The 27650-nt window shown below is 38.8% G+C and overlaps 1 protein-coding gene across 1 annotated transcript in view; it reads right to left on the bottom strand.

The window, feature by feature from the left end:
* The window catches only part of PARD3B (par-3 family cell polarity regulator beta), a 1021377-nt gene that overhangs the window by 422996 nt on the left and 570731 nt on the right, over positions 1-27650 (bottom strand). Inside the window, exons 11-12 of the mRNA XM_024738381.1 lie at positions 14804-14989; positions 1279-1449 (exon numbers count right to left, since the gene is read on the bottom strand). Coding sequence (XP_024594149.1) covers positions 1279-1449; positions 14804-14989 — 357 coding nt within the window. The remainder of the gene's footprint in view (positions 1-1278; positions 1450-14803; positions 14990-27650) is intronic.

The raw sequence follows: 27650 nt of genomic DNA, 5'->3' as shown, positions 1-27650 counted from the left end.
AAGTAGGGTCTCAGATGCAACTTTTATCCATTCATTCAACAATATATAACAACTGTCTACTACTAGGTGCTGGGAAATGAGGATCTATGAAGGGATAAGGTAGACAACAGTATTGCTATCTATAAGTACAGAGCATTCAACTATGTATGTCTTTGCACAGCCAGGAAATGACCCACGTGGGATTTGAACTCAAGTAATCCAAAACTCCAGAGCTCAACATTTTAACCACTATCATCCCCAACTAACTTCCAGTCTTAATTTCAAAATCTTTTCATTTTAAAATGTTTAAGTTGAACTTATTATTAAAACTAATATTTTATATTAGTGTGTTTTAATAGGATTCTATTTTAACTTTGTGTATTACTGTATCACAAAAACATTATTTGTCCTTAGAGAATATATGTGTGATTTGCTGATGTTTCTCTCAACTCTTAAGTATTATCGACTTTTTTCTTATCTTTTCTTAAAATAATTTTTAGGAGCATTTAATAAGTATTCTCTCTATATAAGTGAAAATAATGTTTTAGGAATACCTTATGATGAATATGATAGCTGTACACTATAATATATAATTGTATAATATAATAATTATATAAATAATATAATTGTATGTAACTGAAATGTTTAGGGATATCAGCTTTCAAGAATAGTTTACGTCACACTTCATGTGTATGTAAAAATATTGCTTACATTAAAAATATCCATAAGGAAATCATGATAAAAGATTTCAAAAATACTTCTTTAATTAAAAACATTTATTTAAGAACATGAAGCAAGAAGCTTGTTTAATAGATCAAATTTTAAATTAGTTAGGTCCCAGGCACACATTACAGGGAAGAATGTAGAGAGCTGATTGCATTATAATGATCTTCACAGTGAGCATTATATACATCTGATTAAGAACTTTCTAAGGTAGGGACACTGCTAGCATGTCATCCAAAAAGTATATAAGCATGTTTTACGCTTTAATGTTTATAATATGAATAAAGCGTTATTCGTAAAGTCCAGAGCTCTAGGAGTTTCTGGGGGGAAAACTGGAAATTATGGACCTGTTACCCTAGATAAATTATTTAATTTATATGCACATTTTTACACCTTCCAGTTATACCTAAAATATACAACCACCAATTTGCCACATAAACCCATCAGAGCATGTCTAGGGCGTATTTTTCCAATTTCAGAATCAGTATGAGCCTAGTTACCATACTAGTGGTGGAAGTGTGAATATTCTGGTGGCCATTTGGGCAATTTGCAGAAGGAAATAAAAATTTGCATCACCTCCAGTGGTCTCCCTGGCCTCCTCAGAATCACCAACTGGATCATCCCTCGTATGTTTCCTTCCATGGACATTGATCGCCTAAGTGTTTCCATAGCTTCGTGGTTGGACTTTCCCAGAAGAGATTCCCCGTTAACTGCAATCAGCTGGTCATTCACCTGCAGACGACCATCCTAGGGTGGAGGTAAGAAAAAGTGTTAAATAGAGAAAAGCATGGTGATGACATGTGACTGTTTCAGGGAAAAGTTCAAGTTTAAAATGAAAAACGAAAAAAAAAAATAGCCACTAGAAATAATTTATTTTCCATGGCCGAAAAAGCTTCTGGAGTTTATCAAATAGTCACAAATACTAACAATAATGAATTGTGTGAAAGTGATTTTTAGAAATCTTAGAGCTCCAAACTGCAATAATTCAGACATTTGTATAATGTCTCTTAACCTAAATCTTTGGCAAGTATGCTAGCCTAGCCTGATTCTGACATTCGCTCTGGCAGGGACCATATTGCTGACTTAAGGAAAGGGGGTTTGGGAGCAAAAGAAAGTGGTCATATCGCTTGCATTTTCAGGCACAGAGAGACATCATGCTTAAACGTTGTGAGCTTGAGAGCAGTAATGCGTCTCCTAGATATCATTGCTAGCTCTACTGGATAGTGCTGAGAAAAAAACCACAAAATTCTCCTGTAATTTTCTCTAACACAACTAAAAAGTTGCTGGTCTGCAAAAGAACGCAGAGGTTTGTAACACAGGACCAATTTGCTATGATGTCTTCCGGCAGAAACGCTTGACAAAGGGGACTGTCAAGCCTTTTGTGACGAGGCTCTGACTGACGAGCACTTTCACCCAGCACCTTCAGGAAGGAACACCGCATGCCACAGAGCACTCGGGACTGCGGCAGGTGGATAGGCAGCCCGGATTCTAGTCTAAAGCACCTCTAGGCACTAGTCATCTTCAGCCAGAAGCCCCCCACAAGCTGGAGTCCATAGCAGTAGCTAAACAAACTGGGATGCCAGCTCTGCCTACAAAAGAACTGGTGGGGATCACAGTACATGTCCCCAACAGGCAGCCTAGGAGAAAAGATGCTTAAATACTGACAGTCTGATTAGGGATGTGCGTTATACCTGCTACACACTAGGGTAGAAGGTTCTTGCTGTGAGGCACAGATGCAATTTTAGGAAGGTCGTGATGCTAGTGTCACTGCTAGTAAATTTAACAGAAATAACAGTAGGCTTGTATCACAGTTTTTCCATGAATTATCTCTAGACCTCACAGAACTCAAGAAGTTGAGTAGATTAATGCTTTTATTCACATTTTACAAATAAGGAAACCGAGGCCAGAAGGTGATGTAAGTGGCCGTAGGTCACAAAACAGAGGCAGAGAGAAACTGACTTAAGTTCAGGTTTCATGAACCTTGGCTCTTTTCAGTTTCTCAACTAGGACTCCCTTTGTTCTTCGTCTCTAGACTACAGTTGTGCCACACAGGCAGAGGGAAGTATTAAAGTTTCTGCAGTTAGAAGTATCTGGGATCCACGTTCAAATTAACAGAATGAAATGTAAAAGAAAAACAAAACAGAACTTCCCTAAGAAATGAGAAAAACAGACATACAATGAACAAGAGGAGCAAGTACAGCTTTGGGAGAGAAATCCTGTGGACAAGTTGATGAACTCTGACTAATGGGGCAGCAGATGGTCAGAGGAAGTTCCTCTGCTGACAGCTGGGAAAAGGGGGAGAGTGGTGAGAGCCGTTCTGGAGCGCTAATGCCCTCGTGGAGATGCACTGCACGCGCCTCCTGCCGCAGAGGGTGTTGGCCCATAGATCGCGGAGGCTGCCCAAAGGCGCACACGCCCTCCCGATGAGAAAAGTTGAGATGGCGAGGCCATGGGATAGATCGATCGAGGAAGGGGTAAAATCGAGCTGTAAAACGTCTGAGTGCACTGCCTCAACAGAGCCTAATGTCCTCTGACTTCCTCTTGTTTTCCCACTCCACTTAACCTTTCCTCTAATTTGGAGCAAATCTGGAAATGAGATTTACAGGAAAGGCCAAACGAGAAAGAAATGGCTTCATTTCTGTTATCTCATGTTGAGTGAGGCACATAAAGGATAAGATTAAGGCTACATGAAATGGGGTAAAACAAAAACAACCTTAATGGCTGCGGCAAGTGAAGTGAGACACTTTACTCCAGAAATTATTCTGTTCTATTACGGCATTTAATGGAAGGAGGACTAGTGGGCTGAATCTTTTGCGGGCAGTTGGGAGGGTCACTAAAAAGTGTTTTTTAGGAGGACTGGAAACAGATGTGTGGTTTTTAAAGACGAGGAGGAAGCAGAAGAGCTGGATCAGGATCCCAGCCCTGTTAACAGGAAATGAGGTCGAGCGCTGGATCTGTAGACGCTTAGTCTTGGCAGGACATCTCATCCGCTATGACAGGAAGAAGAAAGATAAAGATTGAAACTTAATGGGTACTTCTAGAATTGAGGGAATGAAATCTGAGTGAGATCCACCTGGTAACCTCCTGTGAACTTTCTCTGTGAAGTATGGGGCAAGGTCTGAGTGAAGAGGTAAATAAGAGATAAGGAGATGGAAGAAAAACATTTTTTGTAAGATAATCTCTTACCAGCAAGTATTAAGCACAGACTTTTATTTTCAGCTACATTCTGAGTCTCAAGCATGCAGAACTACATTAAAGTAGAACATGTTTGCCGTATCCAAGTCCAAAACAAAAAGGCAGGTCAGGTCACCCCAGGGCAGCTGGGATTTTTTTTTTATGAAGACATTCATCACAAGCATCACTGGAGAGTTGCTGGTGTGATAAAAATCCACATACTCTCCTTTTTAGGGTTGGCTGGTCTGTTGCTATTGGTTTTTGCTTTTCCTTTATAAGATAAAGGATGCGTAATTTCATTACTGGTGATGCCAGTAAGTACCACATTGTCCTAACATGTAGAATATAATCACAGAATTCAGAGCTGGAAGGGTCCTTAGAGATCACCTTGTCCAACCTCTTCTGTTTATAAATAATGTGATGGCCAAAGAGGATGAGAAACCATTTATTGAACTCATCTTCTTAAGAGAAGGCACTTCCACAATCTATGTGGAAGAACTTGATCAGCTAGTTAAGATCAGAGCTGGATCAGAATAGTCCAAGTTCTGACTTCTCAGCACTCCCTATTCACTACCCATTCTGTGTTCTACGAAGATGACAAGTCCCTAAAGGGATCATGCTTCAAGGAAAAAGACTTTCAAATCCACCAGATGTCTCCTGGAAGAGAACCTTACATGAAAGCCAGAGTCAGACGATAGAAGATGGGGAGACAGGAGACTGGGCTGGGGGGATGGCAGAGCAAGGAAGCAAGCTGGAAGTGGCAGGGGCAAAGGGGGTAGGGCAGGGACTGTTTACCTATCTAAATATATATATACATACATGTGTATCCAGGTCTAGTCTTGATCTAAAATCAAGTTGATTCAATGAAGAGGTCATTACTCAAAACTCATCAAAGATTCCTCAAAACTGTGCATGTCTATTCTGCTTTGGAATGATTTTTACCAAGAAAAGTCATTTTTTATGGTTTTATTTTTTTCTGTGAATACTATGTTTAAGTAAATACTTAGGCATGAGAATGATAATTCTCAACTGATTTTACATGAGTGAATTCAACCATCCAGGATGTTACCCAGGAATCCCAGGATATTTATTTCATCGTCATCTGGATCATTCTCGCATTTGTTGAATGAAAAGAAAATGCCCTTTCTGCTATGGACTGAGTGTGTTTTCCTCAAATTCATATGTTGAAATCCTAACCCCCAACATGATGGTATTAGGAGGCAGGGTATTTGGAAGGTAATTAGTGCCCTTATAAAAGAGGCCTGAGAGAGATCTCTTGTCCCCTCTGCCATATGGGGTTACAGCAAGAAGAAGACAGCTGTCTATCAACCACGTCTCACCAGACACTGAATCTGCAGCACCTTGATCTTGGACTCCAAACTCAAGGACTGTGAGGGGTAAATTTCTGCTGTTAAAAAACTACCCAGTTTATGGAACTCTCTTTCAGCAGTCCCAAAAAAGACACTTTCCTTCCTACTTTAAGGCCATCAGGCCCCTAACCAAAAAGACCATAACTACACTCCTTACTTTTGGCAACCCCCATAACCAACTCTATCCAACCTCAAGCTAAGAGGGAGTAAAGGAGGTTCCCAAAGAGGAAGAAAAATAAGAAAAAGAGGAAGGAGAACAGACTAAAGATAGAGAGTAACTTCCTCCACATTAGGGCACATTAGGACGAATAAAAACTGGTATGAGGGGCTTCCCTGGTGGCGCAGTGGTTGAGTGTCCACCTGCCGATGCAGGGGACACAGGTTCGTGTCCCAGTCCGGGAGGATCCCACATCCCGCGGAGCGGCTGGGCCCGTGAGCCATGGCCACTGAGCCTGCGCGTCCGGAGCCTGTGCTCCGCAACGGGAGAGGCCACAACAGTGAGAGGCCTGCGTACCGCAAAAAAAAAAAAAAAACTGGTATGAGATTTAGGTCTTCTCTACGTCCTGGGACGGCTTCAAGTCTCATCAGCCCTAACCTGGTTCTAATGCAGGAGGAAGAATGGACTAGGAGACAAGGTGTCTGAGTGTTATACCCCCTTTTACTGAACACCAAATGCAGGCCAGTTCTTGTGCAAATATTTTGCGTATGTTCTCATTTCTCAAAACATCCCTGTGATACCAGCATCACCCTCCACTAAGAGAGGTAAAAATGGAGGCTCAGAGAAATGAAGTCAAAGAATACTGTCACAGCCAGGTCTACCTGTCTGAGTCAGATATGCACAGATTATGCTATGCTGCTTCTAAAATCAGAGTTCTAGAGATGATTAAAGGCACTACATGAATATAATTATTTAATGAGTTTCTCCTTTGCGCAGTTATTGTGCTAAACCCTTTATATGCACTAGACAATTTAATCCTTACAGCAACACTCTACACTGGGGACTACTGCTCCTCTTTATAAAAGAAGAAACCAAGGATCAAGCAAGTTAAGTGCATTGTTACAAGTCACACGTCTAAAAGCAAATTTGAAGTAGGTCTGGGTCACTCTGAAGTCCATGTTTTCAACCACTTTGCTAGTGATTCTTGACCTTTATGGGCTCTTCTTAGACTCCTTTGAAAATCTAATAAAAGCTACAGATTCTCACCTCTTAAAAATAAATATTTACATGATAGTTTCTCCACAGCTGCACATCTGGACCAGGTAATTCTTTGTAATGGGGAGCAGTCATGTACCTCATAGGATGCTTCATGTGCCCACTGAAGCATATCCATGATTTCCGGGGATCCAGTAACCTCATAGTTCAGTCCCTGATGTGCCTCTGTCATGATTACTGGTGACAGTGCAAGGCTTAATCCACCTCTTTTGGCCAATTTTTTGTAGGTCCCTTTACCTCTAAAGTTCTAATGAACACAGAGGGAAGATATGAAAGCCACGGCAAAGAATGAGCCTCTGCAAAACACGAGTCAAGCATGCGGGAGTGGGCTGGCTAACCCACAGGTAGCTGGCTGGGCCCCAAGACCAGTCCCTATTTGGCCAGGGTGTTGAGAGGATTAATCATGACCAGATGTTGGTTCCTGCCTCTGCCTGTTTCTAATGCGGCCCTTGGTGAAGGCTTCGGGGACATCGGCGCCCAAATTCCAAACCCTGACTTCAGACTACAGGCAGCATTTCCTTGGAGTGGGGTAGAACGCCAGGCAGGATGGCACCTGACTGAAAGAAAGGAATTTCCTGAACAAATATGTCTCAAGGTCCTAAAATCACTCCATGACAACATCTGCTTACTGTATTTTGGGGGGAAAAAAAATCCAACCTAGAAAGAGCCTTGCATTCCAGATTGAAATCATTTAGCTTCATTTTCAAACAACGGCAATGAAAGGCAAAAGAATAAATCGAGATTTTAAAGTATAGTTTTTAAAACAAAGAAAGGAATAAAGAAAGTTGGTAAGACTAGAAGCATGTAAGTTCTTGTCTTGAAGGGCATCTGCCCACATGAGTCAGTGTTTTACTGCATCTGTCCTAACCAATATGAATGGCACCATTCTTCCCAAATAAGAGCTCTCTTTTCCAGACACAATAAATTGCGCTCTGATGTACACACCGTGGTGACGTGGCCCACACGCTTCCTTCTCAGCAAAATGCCCTTTGCATTTCTGCTCACCTGTTGAACATCTATCCTTCAAAACAAGGCTCAGCAACTGCCTTCCATTCATTTTTCTTCACAGGCAGAATTAATTGCTCCATTTCGATACCCATGATACTTTTATACTTGTCTACCATAGTTCTTATCACATTCGAATCGTTTATGTATTTATTATGCTACCAGCTTCCTGTATTATGGAATGAGTCTCTGTAAATTTTCTGTCTCCAGTGTATTATATATTGTATAACTTGCTGTAGCTGTAGATGTTCAGGAAGTGCTTGCTCAACTGAATCACTTGAAACATCTTTCATTCAGGTGCTTTGGACCTGGTGTATGTTTCATCTACAATGGACAAACCCTGTAACTTACAAACGGTCACTGTAAGAGATTCCTGATCCCAGGCTGGCGTGGAGATGCGGGCACATGCTCAGAGAAACTTTATAATTCTCAAAGTGAAGCTTGATTACTTTCTGTGTACTAGCTCAATCTCCCCTTGTTCAGCTATTGTAAAATTTTAAATGTATCTAATTCCGTTATTAAGAGCCTCACTCCATTTTATGTAGCAAATCAGTGAAGTCCCAGCAACGCACCATTTATTCAGCATCTGTGGTATATGAGACTTTAATTAAAAATAACTGAAGAGTACTTTTTAGAGCATCAAAATATACATAATCCAAACCATTCTGATATAATGTATTATAATGCTTTCCTTTTAAAAGATCTTCTGGAAACATATGGGACATAAATAAACATACTGCAACTTACAGCCTTCACTACCGTCATTAGTGAATTTTACAATTTCCTCAGCAAGAAGTTTCAGGAGCACTGACTTAGAGTCATCACAAATATTCCTTGGCCTGCTTTGCAGCAATAGCACTCTGTGCTTGTTTCACACTTCTTCTGTTTCCCGTCCTTTCAGTTTTCTCTCCATCCCTTCTTATCTTCTTCCTGATTTTCTGCTTTTAGTTTACTCTTAGAAGACTGGATAATAAAAAGCTTATTAAGGTGTATGTGTTACATGAATCAAGAAGATCCTGCATGAATGCCTGACTAGATTAGAATCTCAGAAGCCTTTTCAACTTAATGAAAGGATCTTATTTATTCACTTTAAAAACAAACAAACAAAACTGTGCTCTTGTCTGTGCTAAGACTGCTAAAAGTCTGGTCTCTAAAACGACTGGACCCGGAGCAGAATGCCTAGACCAAAGCTCTGACCACATTATGAACTCAGTATCTCCACAATGCAGGTGAACATAGCTTTTCAGGTAAGAGGTACCATTTTCAAAGTATCATGATCATGTTATATCAGCTTTTGTAGATAACAATTTAGTTTTTGATTAGGTCTACCAAGTCATATTTTTTCAAGCCTCCTGAGGCAGTCATGGAGTTCAAAGTACACATCAATATGACACAGAGTTCTAAAATTTGATTCAGCATGATATAAATTTATTTCTTACTTGCATTTCCATATATAAGATAAAAATATGAAAGTGCTAAAAATTGGCAAGAAAAGCAATGATTGATGCTGGTATTATGGGATTTTAAAAGTAATGTTCTCTTATATCTCTTTAAAATTTATTGCAGAAAACCCATAAATGATAAGCCTGATTATATTAATTAACATATACTAACATTTTTGTTTTTTTTCTAAAAAGGAAATTGGTTTAAAATATTTGGCATAACATAGTTGATAATTCTTTTTTTCATGTTTAAGTTAGTGATTTTTGTTTTTAAGGCAAAATTATTATTGGGTATATAGTGATGGTGAATTTTTCCAGGCAGAGTTCCTGCTTTTAGTTGTTCATACAATATCACAATTTTGCGGTTAGGATGAAATATTAGAGTTTGGCTTCTAACAGTTGAGGATTTGCAATGAAGCTGTTTATACACCCAGACTGTATGGTCCTTTTGTAAGAGGTAAAAACCTGGAAGACATGACTACAGGTAATGATCTTTATAGCTCTCCACCAGTAGAAAACACTAACAATTTTAAGGAAAATGGATAGTTGAAGAAATCATTTAACATTTGTGTTCCTTAAAATGCTGTCCTTTTTATCTTCCTTTGAATTCATTAATTATAGATCCACCACGTGATTTACAGATACCAGCAGAAATGGAGGTGGAAATTACTCCTGCTAGGAACTCCTACTGAACTCCTGTTAAGTAGCTTGGAGGCTGTTAAATGTTCCATACTATGAAGAGACACAGAAATTCAGCACCAAGCACCGTGTTCCCGGAAATTCTAGGACTGTGCATATTCTCTCCAAAAATGCATACTTTTCGTCATTTTAAAATAGGGGGATTGCTTGTACCATTTAATTTTTTTTAACCTATTACTAAATGGCATAAATCATGCAATTCTGCATCTCTCAGAGGTTGTATTCCAAATTTCCTAAGCATACAAGAATCAAATTACTTAAATTATGTCTATTTTATATTCTGAGTGCATGCATTTGCAATTAGCTATGTCAGGCATTTTTCTTTCATTTAATTTCATCATCATCAAGTAGTATTTGTTAAGTACAAACCTAGCTAATTAATTTTCTAGAGAATAAAAGGTATTCTTAAATTCACTCTCTCTATTTAAGAGCCCTTAAATAATCTACCTGACATATGACATTTTTTCCCATAGCAAAAACTGCCTTTAAATTTTAATTTTTACATTATTGTTTCAAGGTTTCAATAGAATGCATTACACTTCCAAAGTGAGTATATTCAAATTAAAAAACATCATTCAGAATTAGTACAACGGACTCCATGGAATTTTTATTCTTACTATAAAGGGTGTTAGTATTCTACCTTAATTTTTAAAAAATATCACCATTCTAGTTATATATTTTTCTAAAAGTAATTCACTTTTAAGGTAGAAAAATAAGCAGTTTGTTAGTATTGTCGATAGACATAAAAATGCATTTTCTCTAAAAAACATTCAGTTAAGAGTATGTCAAAAGCAAAGGAAGAGGGCTTCCCCGGTGGTGCAGTGGTTGAGAGTCCGCCTGCCGATGCAGAGGACACGGGTTCGTGCCCCGGTCCGGGAAGATCCCACATGCCGCGGAGGGGCTGGGCCCGTGAGCCATGGCCGCTGAGCCTGCAACGTCCGGAGCCTGTGCTCCGCAATGAGAGAGACCACAGCAGTGAGAGGCCCGCGTACCGCAAAAAAAAAAAAAAAAGAAAAGGAAGAGAAAGCCACTGACCCCAGAATTCAAAATGTTTAGCACATGAGGATGAAATTATGTTAGGTCTTCAAATTGATCGTCTAGACTTTATGTGTGCTTCCTTGGAAAAAGAAAAGGCTCATTTTTATGTAGATTTTGGGAAAGGAGAATATTTTTCTCAAGTTATTATTTTTCTAACTGCACAAAGACAATATACCATTTCATTTAAAACAACATATTCACTTTAAATTCCAATCACAAAAATGAAATTTTAGAAAAGCACCCTCATGAAATCCTAATTTCATTCCACTCATAGTTCCTAGTTCATGAGAAAGTTAACATATATAGTTGCATCTAGTATAAGTTGGTTCTGGAAGTAATTACACTACACATTCAGGGGCAAATGCCCAGGAAGAATGACAGAAACTAAAATGGAACTATGCACATTTAAGGCATATTATTTAAGCAAATCAGCATCAATACTCTAATCCACATTTGGCTGTTACGCTCAGTGGTCACTTTGGCTGTACATTGAAAAGCACAGCTCAAAGGGATGTTTCAGAGGGCTCTACAAAGGACTCCATAGGCTACCGCAGCCTGAAATGGCAATTGCTGTGACCTGCCAGTAGCAGGGAAGAGTGTCTGGGCTTTACTTCTTGACATGCAGACTGGAATTTAAACATTAAGATGAGATTAAGCATTTGAATAATTCCGAATAGAGTAAAAATACTGTTACTTTGCCCTTAGAGTGGGTGAGGGAATTCTAGGGTAGCTAGATGCTCTTATTTTCAAATAGAGATTTATATCTTTATTAGAAATGACTCAAATAAGAGATGGAATGATAGAAAGCAGCAGCCAGAGAGGTAAGGGGCGGGGGGAAGAAGGCCCTTAATTATAGTCACAGTCATCCAGGGGTTTTACATCTGGCAAGAAGTAGCCTGGCTTTGTTTACACCAATGGAAGTCCCCAGGAGAATAGAGCACACAGAAGCCACAGGAAGAATTTGGTCATACTTTTCAAAGTAGTTTAGTTTCCAAAAATCCACCTTCCCTAAAGGGGAAAACACCTTGAGAACCAATTAGTGGTAGGAAGGGCCAGGAGAAAAAGAGTGTGCCCTGGCAGGAAGATTATTTTGTTGATTTCAGGTAAAAACCTCTGGCCACATGCTAAAGTGGATGTTCCCCATGCTTATCTACCCTCTGCCCCAGGGACACTGCAGTCTGTTACATTTGTATTTTCTGAACAAGGACAGGAACAAAGTCTCAAAACAATTTTTGTAAAACCTAATCCTCAATCACAGGACAGGTGGCAATTTTCTGAGGAGTAACAGTGGATTATTGGAACAGCAGAAGGAGAATAGAAAAATACTTCTCTTCCTCCTGGTTAATCAGATTTCTTGCGAGCAAAGCTTAGGTCTCTACCCTCTACACTGCAGAAAGTAAACAAGACAAATGGATACTAAACATTCGGCTAAAATAAGGCTAACTTCATGATTGATGCCTCTTACTATTTAAGATCAGCTATAAATATGCTGCCCAGTAGTTTTTAATGGTGTTATTGTCTGACTCAGCAAACAGTGTCAAGAAAGAAATTTACATAAATGGAAAGTGAAACCTTTCTGCAAGAAACAGGACGTTAGAAACTGCTTAGGTAAGGAGATGCTCACTTACACAAACATGGATATACATATTAAACCTGCTCTCCAATATCGCTTGAGCTTAAGTTATTGCCCATAAAAAAGCTAAGATGGGGGCTTCCCTGGTGGCACAGTGGTTGAGAGTCCGCCTGCCGATGCAGGGCATACGGGTTCGTACCCCAGTCTGGGAAGATCCCACATGCCGCGGAGCAGCTGGGCCCGTGAGCCATGGCCTCTGTGCCTGCGCGTCCGGAGCCTGTGCTCCGCAACGGGAGAGGCCACAACAGTGAGAGGCCCATGTACCCCAAAAAAAAAAAAAAAAAAAAAAAAAAAGCTAAGATGTTTGCTTTTAATTTCCAAAAATTCATTTCAGTTTCAATTTTACTTGGAATAAATTCTGTAAATAGAGCTGTCATTAGGAATAAGAAGGATAATGTCAAGTTGGTATCCACAAACATGACCAAGATGCATTCTTAAACATAGCACTTGTCTAGATGGCTGGGCTCAGGATGATAAGCATGATATAAGACAGCTCCAGGACAACAGCCCCTGATGTCTGGAAATATGAACAGATGAGATGAAAGAGCTTTGTCACAGGACAGCATAGCACAGGCTCCAAAGTCAGACTGCCCAGGTTCAAATCTTAGTTTAAGCAATTCCTGGCTTTGTGACCACAGGAGAGGCACTAATCATTGAAATCTGCAATTTCTCCCGATGAGACGGCATGATTATAATGCAGTGTGAATGTGAAGAATAAAATTAGAGAATCCACCTAAAATACTTATTATACAGTCCAGCATATATTAAGCACAAGACAGAATGAATGTTAACTGATGTTGTTGTTGCTATTATTACTATCATTTCCCATCTGCTCCTGGTTCTGCATTTCTGAGCCTGATTGGAGAGTTTGATAGATTGGATGATTGGCCCCAATTCTTCACCCTTCTCTGTACCCAAACCTTTGCCGTAGACTCATCATGGTGGACTGTTTCCCTATTCCTTACATGGACCTTGGATTCAGTCATATGACTTGCTTTGGCCACTGGTATGTGTGAGGAGTGACAGCATGCCAGTCTGGAACTCAGAACTAAAGAGGCTTCATGACTCTCTGACATCAGCTAGCCTGGTAGTCCAAGGTGTAGTTAAAATATGTGGAGCACGCTCAGACCTGTAGATCTATGGTGCGATAGAGACATACCAGCCTGAATCCAAGCCCTTCTAGTTGCCCTGCAGGGCCATGAGGGAAGTAAAGGCTTACAGATGTATGTTACTGAAATGTTGTCATCACTTATTATGCAACAGAAGCTAACTGATCCAAGGAGTGCATTAAAGAGTTATCTATCCCCAACGCATTTCTTCTTTCCCAAAGAAAAAGACATTAGCTCAGTGTCTAGGTCTGAAGCAAAAGTGGAATGATTAAGTGTGAGGAAACACATGCTTCAATAAAGCCAGGATCCTTGGACCAGGGGGGCCTCCTGTAAACTCTAACTATGCCTTCATGGCTTTTGAGTGGGAGAAGGCACACATTATTAACATCAAAATGATTTTAAAATGGCTAACATGTATTCAACGTTTATCATAGGTGCGGTGCTAGGCATTTTATATCTATTGTCTTTTTGGTCCTCACAAGAGCACCAGGAAGCAGGCACTACTAATTTTACTAATTTTACACATGAGGAAACTCAAGCACACTGAGGACAAGTAAGTTGCCTACATTCACCCACGGTGAGAGTAGTGAGGGCAGGATTCGAGCTCAGGAAGCCTCGCTGCATGGCATGAGACGGTGATGATGGTGAGGACAGCTGACGATAAGCACAAGAGGGGGTGTTTTCCCCCTCTCTGTAATCACGTCACTGCTTTAATCACACTGTGCACATTACTGTATTCAATCCTTAGAACCCTGTACATCAGGCATTATTATTAAGGGTGCGCTACTTGGAGCACATGGTGGTAGAGTTGCATGTGAACTCAGGCAGATCCAGTTAACCATTATATTACGGTAACAGCGGTGATCATGTTGCCTGCCCCTGTATGAAAGAGCAGAATCACGTTCTTCTCCTTTTATCTGGAAATTCATAAGCTTCTCTAAGTTCAAAGGCAAATATGCATTCCCAGTGGATTTTCCAGTGTATAAAAGGTGATAAATGACTTCTAATTTGTACTACAGTCTCTCCGATTCCACTGAACTTTCATTCTTACAAGCACAAGAAGTATAGTTTCTTATTTGTGGCTTGGATGTTGACTTGTTTTTAGTTTTGCTTTTCTGATTTCATATTTTTAGGTTCAACTTTATTAGGTTACAAACTCAGAAGAATCTAACAGTAATTAAAAATAATGTAAAAGAATATTAATCATGGTGAGTTTTAAGAACTATCAATAGGACATGACCACTTAAAGTATGAAAACAAACTGTCACCCAGATCTGTTCACACATACATGCCCTGCGTCTGGCAGGAAAGCCTCAGTGGTCTCAAGCCTTTAGACACTTTCTCCACCCAGTCCCCAGGCACAACGACGACTTCTCTAAATATCTTCTCAGTGATGGGCAAACATCACCCCTACCTACCTTAAAAGCAGCACCTCCGTGGATGATGGATTTGATAAAAATCCCCAAGTCTGTTCCAGTTTCTCGAGATTTGTTCCCCTTCAAGCTCACCCCAAGACCAGCAGAACCAGAATCATTCAGGGGGATCTCGAAGGTGAGTTGCTCAGTTGTTTCCAGGGAGAGTGCGTAGCAGTCAGGTTCTCCTTTCTGTTGGAAATACACATGAAAGGAGTAAAGGAGGAGAAAGCAGATTAATATTTATACACTCAGATGGCCAAACACAGATGCAACCGGCAAGACGGGATGACTGGACCTCTAATAGCTGTAATTCTGCTCCGGGTGGGCAAAGGCTGGTCTCTCTCTGCAGGGGCCACCATCACATTGATGGAGTGGAAGGGAGAGGTTCCTGGGAATAATATTTGGTGACGGTCAACAGAGAGGATTCTTTGGCAAGGCTCTCCTACCATCTGAAACATTCGAAAAGTATTTGAAAATTCAGCAGGATATTCTTAATAATTAAAGAGACTGGACGTTACTTAGGGAATCTTAGGTGCCAGAAAAGACCTTAGAGATAATGTGATCTCAACACCTTCATTTTACAGATGAAGAAACAGGAGCTCAGTGTAGAAACGTTCTAAAATTTGGGGGAATATCTGGCTTCTATAATTTAAAACATATCATTTACCGTGGAAGCAAGGCTATTGATAAAGACTGTCAATAGGATACCGAACACTGAAAAAAATAAACTGTTAATTTTAAAGTTAGAGATGTGATTTTTAACAGCTATCACTGAATTAAATTTCACTTTGTCAAAACTCATGCCTTAAGCTGGCTCCTTTGGATGGTATAACTCACTGGCAATTGGTTTTTGAACCTAAACAAAAATGATAACGCACGACAAATATTCATGTCATCGTTGACAAATGACACTAAGCCATAAGCCTAGCTGTTCTAAAAAAATTACAGAGTATGGTAGCAAAAGGCATAATTAGGGTTCAGGTCTCCAGGGAGAAGCGTACAGTTAATCATATCCGGTCCCTAGTGTTTTCAAATATACAGAAGTGGGGATAGAAAAGTGCTGTCCACATGATAAAGTGTACAGGTGCCCCTCCTGCATCCTTCCCGAGCTTGCAGAAATGTGAAACTCTGCCCCAGTGTTTAACTGAAAAATTTGAAAATGAGATAGCCCTGGAAACCACCAACTCATTCCAGGTCGGTAGTTCCTTCTGCTCTATAATTATGTCTAGAGACTCTCATCTTAAGGTCACTGTGAGGGACACTTATGTAAAATTATGTATTTTAAAAATTATCGTGAATGTCTGAATGTCAGTCACAAAATAACAACTATAAAATCAGAAGTAGCAAAGAACCCACAATTAAAACAGGATTAAGAGGTCTGATCATAGCCAGATCCACTGACATGGCATCTTCGATTCCTCCCAAAGTAGAGAAAGCCCATGTCTAGCCTTAGAGAAATAGTTCCTTCATTTAATTTCACTGTAAATGAAGTTAGCTGTAAAGATTTTGACAAGGGGTAGTTTCAAAGAAATTAAACTTTACTGCTTAATTTAATAAATCTATTACAGGTTAGCTCTTTTAACTAACTCATTATATTACTACCTTAGAAACAAATCCCATTATTTGATACAAAGCAGCTCAGGCTTTCTTTAACCTCAGCACAGGTGACATTTGGGGCCTGATAATTCCTTATGGGGGCTGTCCTATGCATTGAAAGATATTTAGCAGAATCCCTGGCTACTACCCACTAGATGCCGGTAGTATCTCCTTTCCCAGTTGTGACAACCCAAACTGCCTTTAGACATTGCCAGATGTCCCCAGGGGTCAAAATCACCTTTAGGTGAACGCCACTGCCCTGAACCAACAATTGTCAAATGCAGTCAAGTTCAAGGCAACCAGGGTCTAGAGAGGCCATGTGGACTGCAGTGAGTGCTGCCTGATGATATGTTCCTAAGTACCAGGAAGGGGTGGCAGTAAAAGTCCCTGCAATCAACAACTGGCTCTCATGCTCAAAGGCTCATGACAGAGCACTGAGATGGTCAGAATGAACTCCTAAGGAAGTCTGCTATGTACTGTATTAGCTATGTCTCTGGTTATATGGCAGCTAAGTTTTCAGAGGCAGAAATGCAAACTTTGTGGGACGAACAGAGTATGAAAAGTGAAAAATACTGAATTATTTGGGGTGTGTGTGTATGTGTATGTATATATATATACACATATATATATAAAATACTGCTTTTTACTTATATTAGAACACAGAAGAAAGATGCAGTCTACCAAGTGGTGTTTGCTAAATCAGTTATGCATATATATATATATAATATATATGCTGTTTTTGTACTTTTTAATTAAGAATCACAGAGTTATATAAAACAGTGGTGAAACAGACTTTTAATCACGTGAGAGTATGACAGTATTAGGCATAAAAGCTTACGTATACGGTACATTTCAATATGTAACATACACTCTATACTCATATTCAGACACCTACTCATCTACCTATTACCTGCCTGCCTTCCACCCCCGTCCAATCTATCTGCATAGGAAAAAACTTGGTTATCTACTGCCACTGCAACATGGACTGTTATTTTCTTCTTTATAATTTGTTTTCCAACACTTCTCAATTATAAAAGAATAAATGTTTTTAAAAGGAATTTATGAAGATATAAGAACCATTTGCTATATTATTGCACTGCCAAGTAGAGAGATGGTAAACACATCTCTATAATGACACGTGTGTACGCATTTACACACACACGCACATAGATATACAGATATGTCTAATATAATCAACACTAAATATTTACACACCCTACAGTAGTATTTATACTATACATATATTTTAACATTACACACAACACATAATATGTATATATGTTCTATAAACATAGGTGTATGTGTGTATACTAACTCCTCTTAGAGTCACCAATGACCCTCATGTTGGTAAATTCGATGGTCAATCCTTGGCTTTCATCTTACTTGGTCTACAGTAGCATGAGACCCAAATTATCAAGCCCTACTTTCTGAAACACTTTCTTCTCTTGGTTCCAGGACACCACTTTTCAGCGTTCATCTCCTACTTCACTGTCTACTCCTTTTCCAATCCCTTTTGCAGACTCTTCCTAATCTCACCAATCCCTAAGTACTAGTGTCCTAAGAATCAATCATCTGACCTTTTCTCTTCTCTCCCAACCTCACTTTCAAAGTTACCTCATCTAACTTCTGCCCCCAATCTTTTGCGTCACCTCCTCCCTCTGCTTTGAATATTCCTCCCTTACATTCCTGCAGACCTTCTTCCCTTATTGCCTTCAATTCTGTGTTCAAATGTCAATTTATCAGTGAGGTCTTCCCTGATCATTCAGTTTAAAATTGTTTTAAGGTTCTCCCAATACTACCCTACCCATGTCCATTATCCTGATTTGCTTTTTCTCCATAGCATTTATCACATACTATGTACTTGCTTGCGTACTTTTTTTTAATAGTGTCTGTTGAATGCAGGAACTTTTATATTGCTCTGTTTTTTTTCCATCAATATATCACTGATGCTTAAAACAGTGCAAGACTCAAAAATAGGCCCTGGATAGGCCCTAGGTTCCTGCTATTCTGGATTTCATTACTTTAAATGTTTACACAAATTAGTTTTTACATTAAAAATAATTATAAAGAGCATACAGTATCACAGTTATAAGAAACCTTAAAAGTAACCTTGTCTAATTTCCATTTTCATACCACACTTCCTACTCCTAGGAGAGATGATAACCCAGCTCAGCTTCAGCATCATATTCTCAATGAAGGCACCAAGATGTGTCATAGCTACCAATCTGTGACAAACGTTGGACTGTTCATGATTTAAAATTGCATCATGTACCTCAAATCATAAGTGAACATTGCAAACAACAATATTCATGGTACATTTCATCAAGTTTGGGAAGCCCTGTGATCAAGTACCCAAAGCCACATTTTATCTACCTGTCTTCCTGTCTATGCATCCATGCATATACATATGTATGCACATACACAGATATAAATAAAAGTTTCAGGAGACAATACTTACCGAGAAGGGAACACATTCTAATGTTTTCTATTCTATTTCATTATTTTAAAAAATTTGTCACGACCCACTACATTAATTTCATAGTCCAATAATGAATCACAGTTTTCAATCTGGAAAACACTGCAATGATATATAAAGGCATTGTTTTTATTAAATAAAAAAAAAAGAAATGGAATGCAAAAACAGATGGTGAGTAAAATGTTAACTGCCTTTTCTTTCCTAATTTTCATAAGCCATTTTAATGCTTTATCCTACCTATCCCCTAGCCCTTAACTAACCCTTTATTCTCATTTACCCAAACTTCCTTCAAGTTCCTACAGATGTTGTTCTGTTATCATCCTAATTATATATCTCTCCGCTTCTCCTTCCCATTCAGTTATTTCTTTTTCTATTTCTCCATTCTCTCAGTTTGTTCCCTGAAATACGATTTCACTTTCTAAGCATAATGAATAATCTCTCACAGTTGGAATTCGGATATGAGACTGGCCCATTCTGGCTTGAGTGAAAAGAGTCAATCAACAAATTTTTGCTAACAAACCAGTCATTCAACACATTGTTATCAAGCATCTACTATGTATCAACACTGCCATGTGAAATGGCCAGTCTACACAGAACATAATTGGTAAAAAGGTTGTCGAACAACACGGCAGGGCCTTTCTGTTTCACTCACAGTATTATCTGACATGAAGGAATAGAGTTTAACAATAGAAAAGAGCAAACAGAGGAATCTACATAGTAGGAGCTTGACAGATATACAACCATTTTTATCAAACAAATATCAAAAGTAATTATTTGGTGTGAGAGGAGGAAAGAGAGGCAGGAAGATGGATGACTAAGGAGGCATCCATATTGTTAGCTTAAGAGTGTTCCAGATGAGGCTATCTCTGGAATAACAAATGTTCCTGTATTGCAAAGCAGTGCTGTTTCACGCACGCAAGTGGTAATGACCCAGTCTTTTGAAGCCTGGGGGACTCTCCAGTCCACAGGCCAATGTTCAATTTCCCAGAAGCCCAGGTCAGACCTGAAAGCATCCATGCTGAACTTCTTATGGCCCTCATTTCAGTAAATGCTGTGCTCTTGGCTCAGCAGGAGCAAGCTCTGGGTGTCTCTGCCCCGCCTCCCAAACGTGTAATTACTTTGTGTTGGGAGCAGCTTAACTTTATGCAAGAGTTATGTTTTACCGGCAATCATTTTGTCAGTTACAAAACTCAAACGAAGGGGCTTTAAGGCAAAAAAAAAACAAACAAAAAACAAAAACAAAAGCTTTTTTTTTTAATATAAAGCAAAAGCCAGACCTGGCAATTCTGCCAGGATAGATATTTTATAATTATCACTGCTGAATGTGCCTAAATAACTTCTCAAGAATTTAAGGTGATGAAACTTTTGTTACAGCTAAATAAATTTTCACAACAATGAAAGGATAAGACACCTTGAAGACACTTAATTTTCTGAAAATTTTTAATCTTCTGAAAAAGCATGGGTAGCTATTATTAGCATGAAAGGTTTTTGGCCAATTGGATTACATAGAATTTTTTTTTTTTTTTTTGGCGGTACACGGGCCTCTCACTGTTGTGGCCTCTCCCGTTGCGGAGCACAGGCTCCGGACGCGCAGGCCCAGCGGCCATGGCTCAGGGATCTTCCCGGACCGGGGCACGAACCCATGTCCTCTGCATCGGCAGGCGGACTCTCAACCACTGCGCCACCAGGGAAGCCCGGATTACATAGAATTTAAAATGTGAATATTGCCCTATAGTGGAGATCAGAGACTCATTCCAACAGCTGGGGAGCATTTTATTTTAGACTGTACTTTTAAGAGAGTCAAGAAAAGACGACGACGAGAGATGAGCTAGCGCATGCAAAGCTATGTGTGATCTAAAGACAACCATTGTAATAAATAGCAAAGGACTTTCCCACCACTACTGCTAAACCAGAAGAATTATTCGTGATTTACAAGTAGGCAGATTATCTTTTAAAGTCTTTTGCCCTCTGAACAATATAGACAAATCACCAAAAAGAATCAGAAATCATAGTACAGATAATCTTTAAAATTCTGAATTATACTACAGGTGGTTGCAAATTAACCCCAAACTCAGTATCATATACCTTTCACACAGAAAAGGAAAATGTAAGTTAATGTTGCAGTAAGTAGGGCAGAAGCTTCACAGAGCTATATGTAAACAACACTGCTATTTACTTTTAATGAAGGAACGATTTTTAATGATATTGTTAGCTCAGTAATCAATATTTTAAATATATGTTCTTATGTGATGTTTTAAAGTATACATTCATTCATTTTAAAGTAATTTAAAATCAAATATCTGAAAGACGAAAATACTATAAACTATTTGTAACTGAGACACTTTTTCATGTGTTTTGAAATCCACTCCCCAGAAAGGGGGCAGAAAGGGGAACTACTGAAAGCAAGAGCTGGTCTCTGACTTAACTTATCAAAAACCAATTTCCTTTATGTAAAGGATTAATCTAATACCAGAAAACAAATGTCAAAAAATGGCCATTCTTTACTGCCTGTTCAATATAAAAGTACCTTAATATAATACTAAGTCAGAGATTAAAGCTAACAAAAGTAAAGTCAGTCAGAGTTAAGATTCCTATAGCAACCTTTTTTCGCTCCTACTTACAGTATATATACTTGAAAGATCAGCAAATTCAACAGTTTAAGCACACTGGAAAGTTTTTTTTTCCTTTTCAGATATAGATTAAAGAAGTGAAAATAATATTTTGTGTCATGAAATGTAATATAAATTAATATTTTATAATTCAGACAGCAAGTGTTTTTATAAAACTAGAACCTGCTTTGTTAATATCAAGAAACAATAGATCTTTTTGTTTTGTGTTTAGTCTTTCTTATTAGAAGTCAAAAGACTTTAAAGTATTTTACAGGCAATAATTCAGTAGTTAAAATACAAAAATACATGCTTTTATATGAATATAAGATTCAAGAACAAACAAAATGATTGTAATAATCCAGTGATCTATAAAGGAAGCAGGGTGGGCCTGATTCTACGAGGAGCAGACCCATTTGAGAAACTGGGTTCCTAGGTGAAATACTTCTAATATTTTGTCATCGCAAAGACACTACACGCCAGGCTACCTGCACTTAATGCCTTTAAAAGACAACAGAACTATCAAGGACAAAAGCTAAACGTAAATAAAAATACACAGCACTGCAGGAAGTGGGATCCCGGTTAGGGTGCTTGCTCTGACCACAGCTCAGCCCGGCCCACTTCTCAGGAAGTGGGTGGCCCCTGACCCCATGACATAGTCAGCCCACAGGCTGCTAGAGCTCCCCGAGGACGTCTGGCCCGAGGCCATGTCCAATTAGGGCTGGCTTTAGTAACCAACAAACTGATTCCTTCTCAGACTTGGATCATTCTAAGGTCTAACACACAGGGGCACAATCATTGCATATGAGGAAAAAGAGGAGGGTTTCCATGATGACAAATTCTAGGGAAATGGTTTATGTTAGGACTTTTCAGTGCTTTTAAAAGTTAACACACATTCCCTAATTTACTTGACCACGGAACGCATCTTTGCATGAAGTGTATTACAGGAAAGTGTTCCCTAGCGTACACTTAAAGAAACACTGCATTAGAGAACACAGGGAAGGTCAGGCTAGAAAGGAATGGAGCAGAGAACAGAGAAGACTCCAGAAAGAAATCCTGTAGGTCAGGAACAAGGTCCCAGAGATGCCACATAACCTCACGGCTCAACCTTCCAGTTCCATTATTTCTGCATCACACTCTGGGTACATGTCATATGTCACAATTACCATCAACAACAAAAAGAATCATGCAAGGAAAGCACAGTCTCATGCCAGGCTTCAAAAGATGCAGAATAGCAAGTACATTCTGAAGCTTTTAGAATAAGGGGGTCCTTATTCCATAAAGGGGAATAAATGACATTTAGTTTCCTGATGTGAAATTAAAAAAAAAAATTAAATTTGTCTGGGACTGGGAGATTTCTGAAGATAGTTTAAAGACAATGAATTACAGGTTGTTTTCACTGGGCTCTTAGTGTGAAGTCACAGAATAAAATCTTAAATCATCAGAGTGAATATATAAGAATGTTCTACGTAACACCCTCCATTCTTAGTCTATGGGTCATTGTTTAGGGTACAAGCTCTTTTAGTAAAGATGATATACCTTTTGTCCCAACTCAAGAATTCTAAAGGCAGTGATTACATCTTAGGTACCTACATTCTCCCTAGAGGATCCAGTAAAGGTTCTTTTACTTTAAGGCACAGAGAGTCATGTTTATTAACTTATGCTATAATGAAGTAACAGTAGTACCACAGCCTCAAGAAAGTAATATTTTCATGAGGGCTGAGGGAGGCGGAGTTTGCTTGTTGGTTAAGCCTTATAAGAAAATAACATAATAGGAATATAACCACTTTAACCCTACCCTTTTCTCTGATGTCTGAATTGCATCTAATGAGACTCCAGCTGGAAACCAATCCCCTTTAGTATAGCATTAATGATAAATAATCTTAAATTCCAAATAGAGATTGAGAAATCTCAGTGGGAAACAACCGTTTTAAATTCACAGTACATGCTTACTGTTGTAATGAGAATATTCTTACCATACATATATGCCATTTGTAGATAAAGACATATAATTTGCCTTTTATCTTAATAATTAAATCAATTACCCTGTTAAAATTAATTTTCAGATAAAAATAACTATAAAATAAGAAGTCATTTAGGTTCTAGAGTATAAAACCCATTAGATTTAAAATGTGGGTATGTCTTCCTAGCCTCACTACTGCTAACAAATTGATGGGAGAAGGGAGGGAAATCTACCCAGAGTTCATTAATGGGGAAAAGTGAACGGATGTGTCAGTTAGCTGTTGCCTCCCAAATACTGCATAACAAACCAATCCCAAAACTGTGATATGAACAATAAGGCATTTATTTCCAGCTCACATTTCTCAGGTTGACTGCTGTCTGGCTGATCTAGGCTGGGTTCAGGTAGGCTGGCTTCCAAGCTGTGGATGAGGTGCATGTCTGCTCCACAGATCTCTTAACTTCCTTAGACCACTGGGTATCTGAAACATGTTTCTCACATGATGAAAGGCAGGAATGCAAAAATGAAAGTACATCTAAAGCCTTTGCCCACAAAACATCTACTAACATCTCAATGGCCAAATAAATTCATATAGCCAAGTCTACAGGCTAAGTTTGGAAATACTCTCCACACATCATGAGACCATAACCAAATATATAGGTATTTAATGCTACCATTTGGAAGTGAAGAATTGAGACAAATAATCCCATCCAACAACTGGGTGATACACACACACGCACACAAGGGAGATATCCAGGGCTAATGATATATCACAGGGTTTATATTTCTCTTACTCATGTCTTTTCTTTTGGTAACACATTTTCTATTTGACACATATATGCATCTGTTATAGTCTGCACGTTTTCATACCCTCAAAATTCATATGTTGAAATCCTAATCTCCAAGGAGATAGTTTTAAGAGGTGGGGCCTTTGGGAGGTGACTAGGTCATGAAGGCAACACCCTCATGAGTGGGATTGGTGCCTTTATTAAAGAGATCCCACAGAGATTCCTAGCCCTTCCACCATACAGAGATACAATAAGAAGTCTGCAACCCAAAAGACGGCCCTCACCTGACCATGCAGGCACCCTGACCTTGGACTTCCAGCCTCCAGAACTGTGAGAAATAAGTTTTTACTGTTTATAAGCTATCCAGTGTGTGGTACTGTTATAGCATCCCTACTAGAATGAGACATCAGGTTATAGTCATCCTACAGTCTGGCCTTCAGAGTGGCTTCTGGGTCTGTGAGATCTCACCGAGAGAGAGAGAGGAAGTAGGTAGCCTAGATCTGAGAAGACTCCCTCTTTAACATTCCTGCACTGTTTCTGCCAGGTTTTTAGGTTTTCATTAGTTATCTATTTTATACAAAGTATCATTAGTGTATAGACGTCAATCCCAATCTCCCAGTTCATCCCACCACCCCCACCCCCCACCCCCGCTTCCCCCGCTTGGTGTCCATATGTTTGTTCTCTACATCTGTGTCTCAATTTCTGCCCTGCAAACCGGTTCTCCTGTACCAGTTTTCTAGATTCCACATATACGTGTTAATATATATTTGTTGTTCTCTTTCTGACTTACTTAACTCTGCATGACAGTCTCTAGGTCCATCCACGTCTCTATACAAATAACCCAATTTTGTTCCTTATTATGGCTCAGTAATATTCCATTGTATATATGTACCACATCTTCTTTATCCATTCATCAGTTGATGGGCATTTAGGTTGCTTCCACGACCTGGCTACTGTAAACAGTGCTGCAATGAAGAGTGGGGTGCATGTGTCTTTTTGAATTATGGTTTTCTCTGGGTATATGACCAGTAGTGGGATTGCTGGGTCACATGGTAGTTCTATTTTTAGTTTTTTAAGGAATCTCCATACTGCTCTCCACAGTGGTTGTGTCAATTTACATTTCCACCAACAGTGCAAGAGGGTTCCCTTTTCTCCACACCCTCTCCAGCATTTGTTGTTTATAGATTTTCTGATGATGCCCATTCTAACCGGTGTGAAGTGATACCTCACTGTACTTTTGATTTACATTTCTCTAATAATTAGTGATATTGAGCAGCGTTTCACATGCCCCTTGGCCATCTGTATATATTCTTTGGAGAAACGTCTATTTAGGTCTTCTGCCCATTTTTGGATTGGGTTGTCTTTTTAATATTGAGCTGTATGAGCTGTTTATATATTTTGGAGATTAATCCTTCGTGCATTGATTCGTTTGCAAATAATTTCTCCCATTCTGAGGGCTGTCCTTTTGTCTTGTTTATAGTTTCCTTTGTTATGCAAAAGCTTTTAAGTTTCATTAGGTCTCATTTGTTTACTTTTGTTTTTATTTCCATTACTCTAGGAGGTGGGTCAAAAAAGATCTTGCTGTGGTTTATGTCAAAGAGTGTTCTTCCTATGTTTTCCTCTAAGAGTTTTATAGTGTCCGGTCTTACATTTAGATCTTTAATCCATTTTGAGTTTATTTTTGTGAATGGTGCTAGGGAGTATTCTAATTTCATCCTTTGACATGTAGTTCTCAAGTTTTCCCAGCACCACTTATTGAAGAGACTGTCTTTTCTCCATTGTATATCCTTGCCTCCTTTGTCATAGATTAGTTGAGCATATGTGGTTTTATCTCTGGGCTTTCTATCCTGTTCCACTGATCTATATTTCTGTTTTTGTGGCAGTACCATATTGTCCTGAAGTTGTAGCTTTGTATTATAGTCTGAAGTCAGGGAGTCTGATTCCTCTAGCTCTCTTTTTTTCTCTCAAGGTTGCTGTAGCTATTCAGGGTCTTTTGTGTCTCCATATAAATTTTATGATTTTTTGTTCTAGTTCTGTAAAAAATGCCACTGATAATTTGATAGGGATTGCATTGAACCTGTAGATTGCTATGGGTAGTATAGGCATTTTCACAATATTGATTCTTCCAATCCAAGAACATGGTACATCTCTCCATCTGTTGGTGTCATCTTTTATTTCTTTCATCAGTGTCTTATAGTTTTCTGAGTACAGGTCTTTTACCTCCTTAGGTAGGTTTATTCCTAGGTATTTTATCTTTTTCTTGCAATGATGAATGGGATTATTTCCTTAATTTCTCTTTCTGATCTTTCATTGTTAGTGTATAGAAATGCAAGATATTTCTGTACATTAATTTTGTATCCTGCAACTTCACCATATTCATTGATTAGCTCGAGTAGTTTTCTGGTGGCATTTTTAGGATTATCTATGTATACTATCATGTCCTCTCCAAACAGTGACAGTTTTACCTCTTCTTTTCTAATTTGTATTCATTTCTTTTTCTTCTCTGATTGCTGTGGCAATGACTTCCAAAACTATGCTGAATAAGAGTGGCGAGAGTGGACATCCTTGTCTTGTTCCTGATCTTAGAGGAAATGCTTTCAGTTTTTCACCATAAGAATGATGTTTGCTGTGGATTTGTTGTATATGGTCTTTATTGTGTTGACATAGATTCCCTCTAAGCCCACTTTCTGGAGAGTTTTTATCATAAATGGCTGTCGAATTTTGTGAAAATCTTTTTCTGCATCTATCGAGATGATCATATGGTTTTTCTCCTTCAATTTGTTAATATGGTTTATCACATTGATTGTTTTGTGTATATTAAAGAATCCTTGCATCCTTGGCATAAATCCCACTTGCTCATGGTGTATGATCCTTTTAATGTGTTGTTGGATTGTTTGCTAGTATTTTGTTGAGGATTTTTGCATCTATATTCATCAGTGATATTGGTCTGAATTTTCTTTTTTTGTGATATCTTTGTCTGGTATTGGTATCAGGATGATGGTGGCCTCGTTGAATGAGTTTGGGAGTGTTCCTTCCTCTGCAATATCTTGGAAGAGTTTGAGAAGGATGGATGTTAGCTCTTTTCTAAATGTTTGATAGAATTCACCTGTGAAGCCATCTGATCATGGACTTCTGTTTGTTGGAAGATTTTTAATCACAGTTTCAATGTCATTACTTGTGATTGGTCTGTTCATATATTCTGTTTCTTCCTGGTTCAGTCTTGGAAGTTTATACCTTTCTAAGAATTTGTCCATTTCTTCCAGGTTGTCCATTTTATTGGCATACAGTTGTTTGTAGTAATCTCTTAGGATGCTTTGTACTTCTGCGGTGTCTGTTGTAACTTCTCCTATTACATTTCTAATTTTATTGATTTGAGTCCTTTGCCTCTTTTTCTTGATGAGTCTGGCTAAAGGTTTATCAATTT

The sequence above is a fragment of the Neophocaena asiaeorientalis genome, unplaced genomic scaffold, assembly GCF_003031525.2.
Source record: "Neophocaena asiaeorientalis asiaeorientalis breed wild unplaced genomic scaffold, Neophocaena_asiaeorientalis_V1.1 scaffold258, whole genome shotgun sequence".
NCBI lineage: Eukaryota > Metazoa > Chordata > Mammalia > Artiodactyla > Phocoenidae > Neophocaena > Neophocaena asiaeorientalis.
This window is presented reverse-complemented; position numbering and strand designations above follow the sequence as displayed.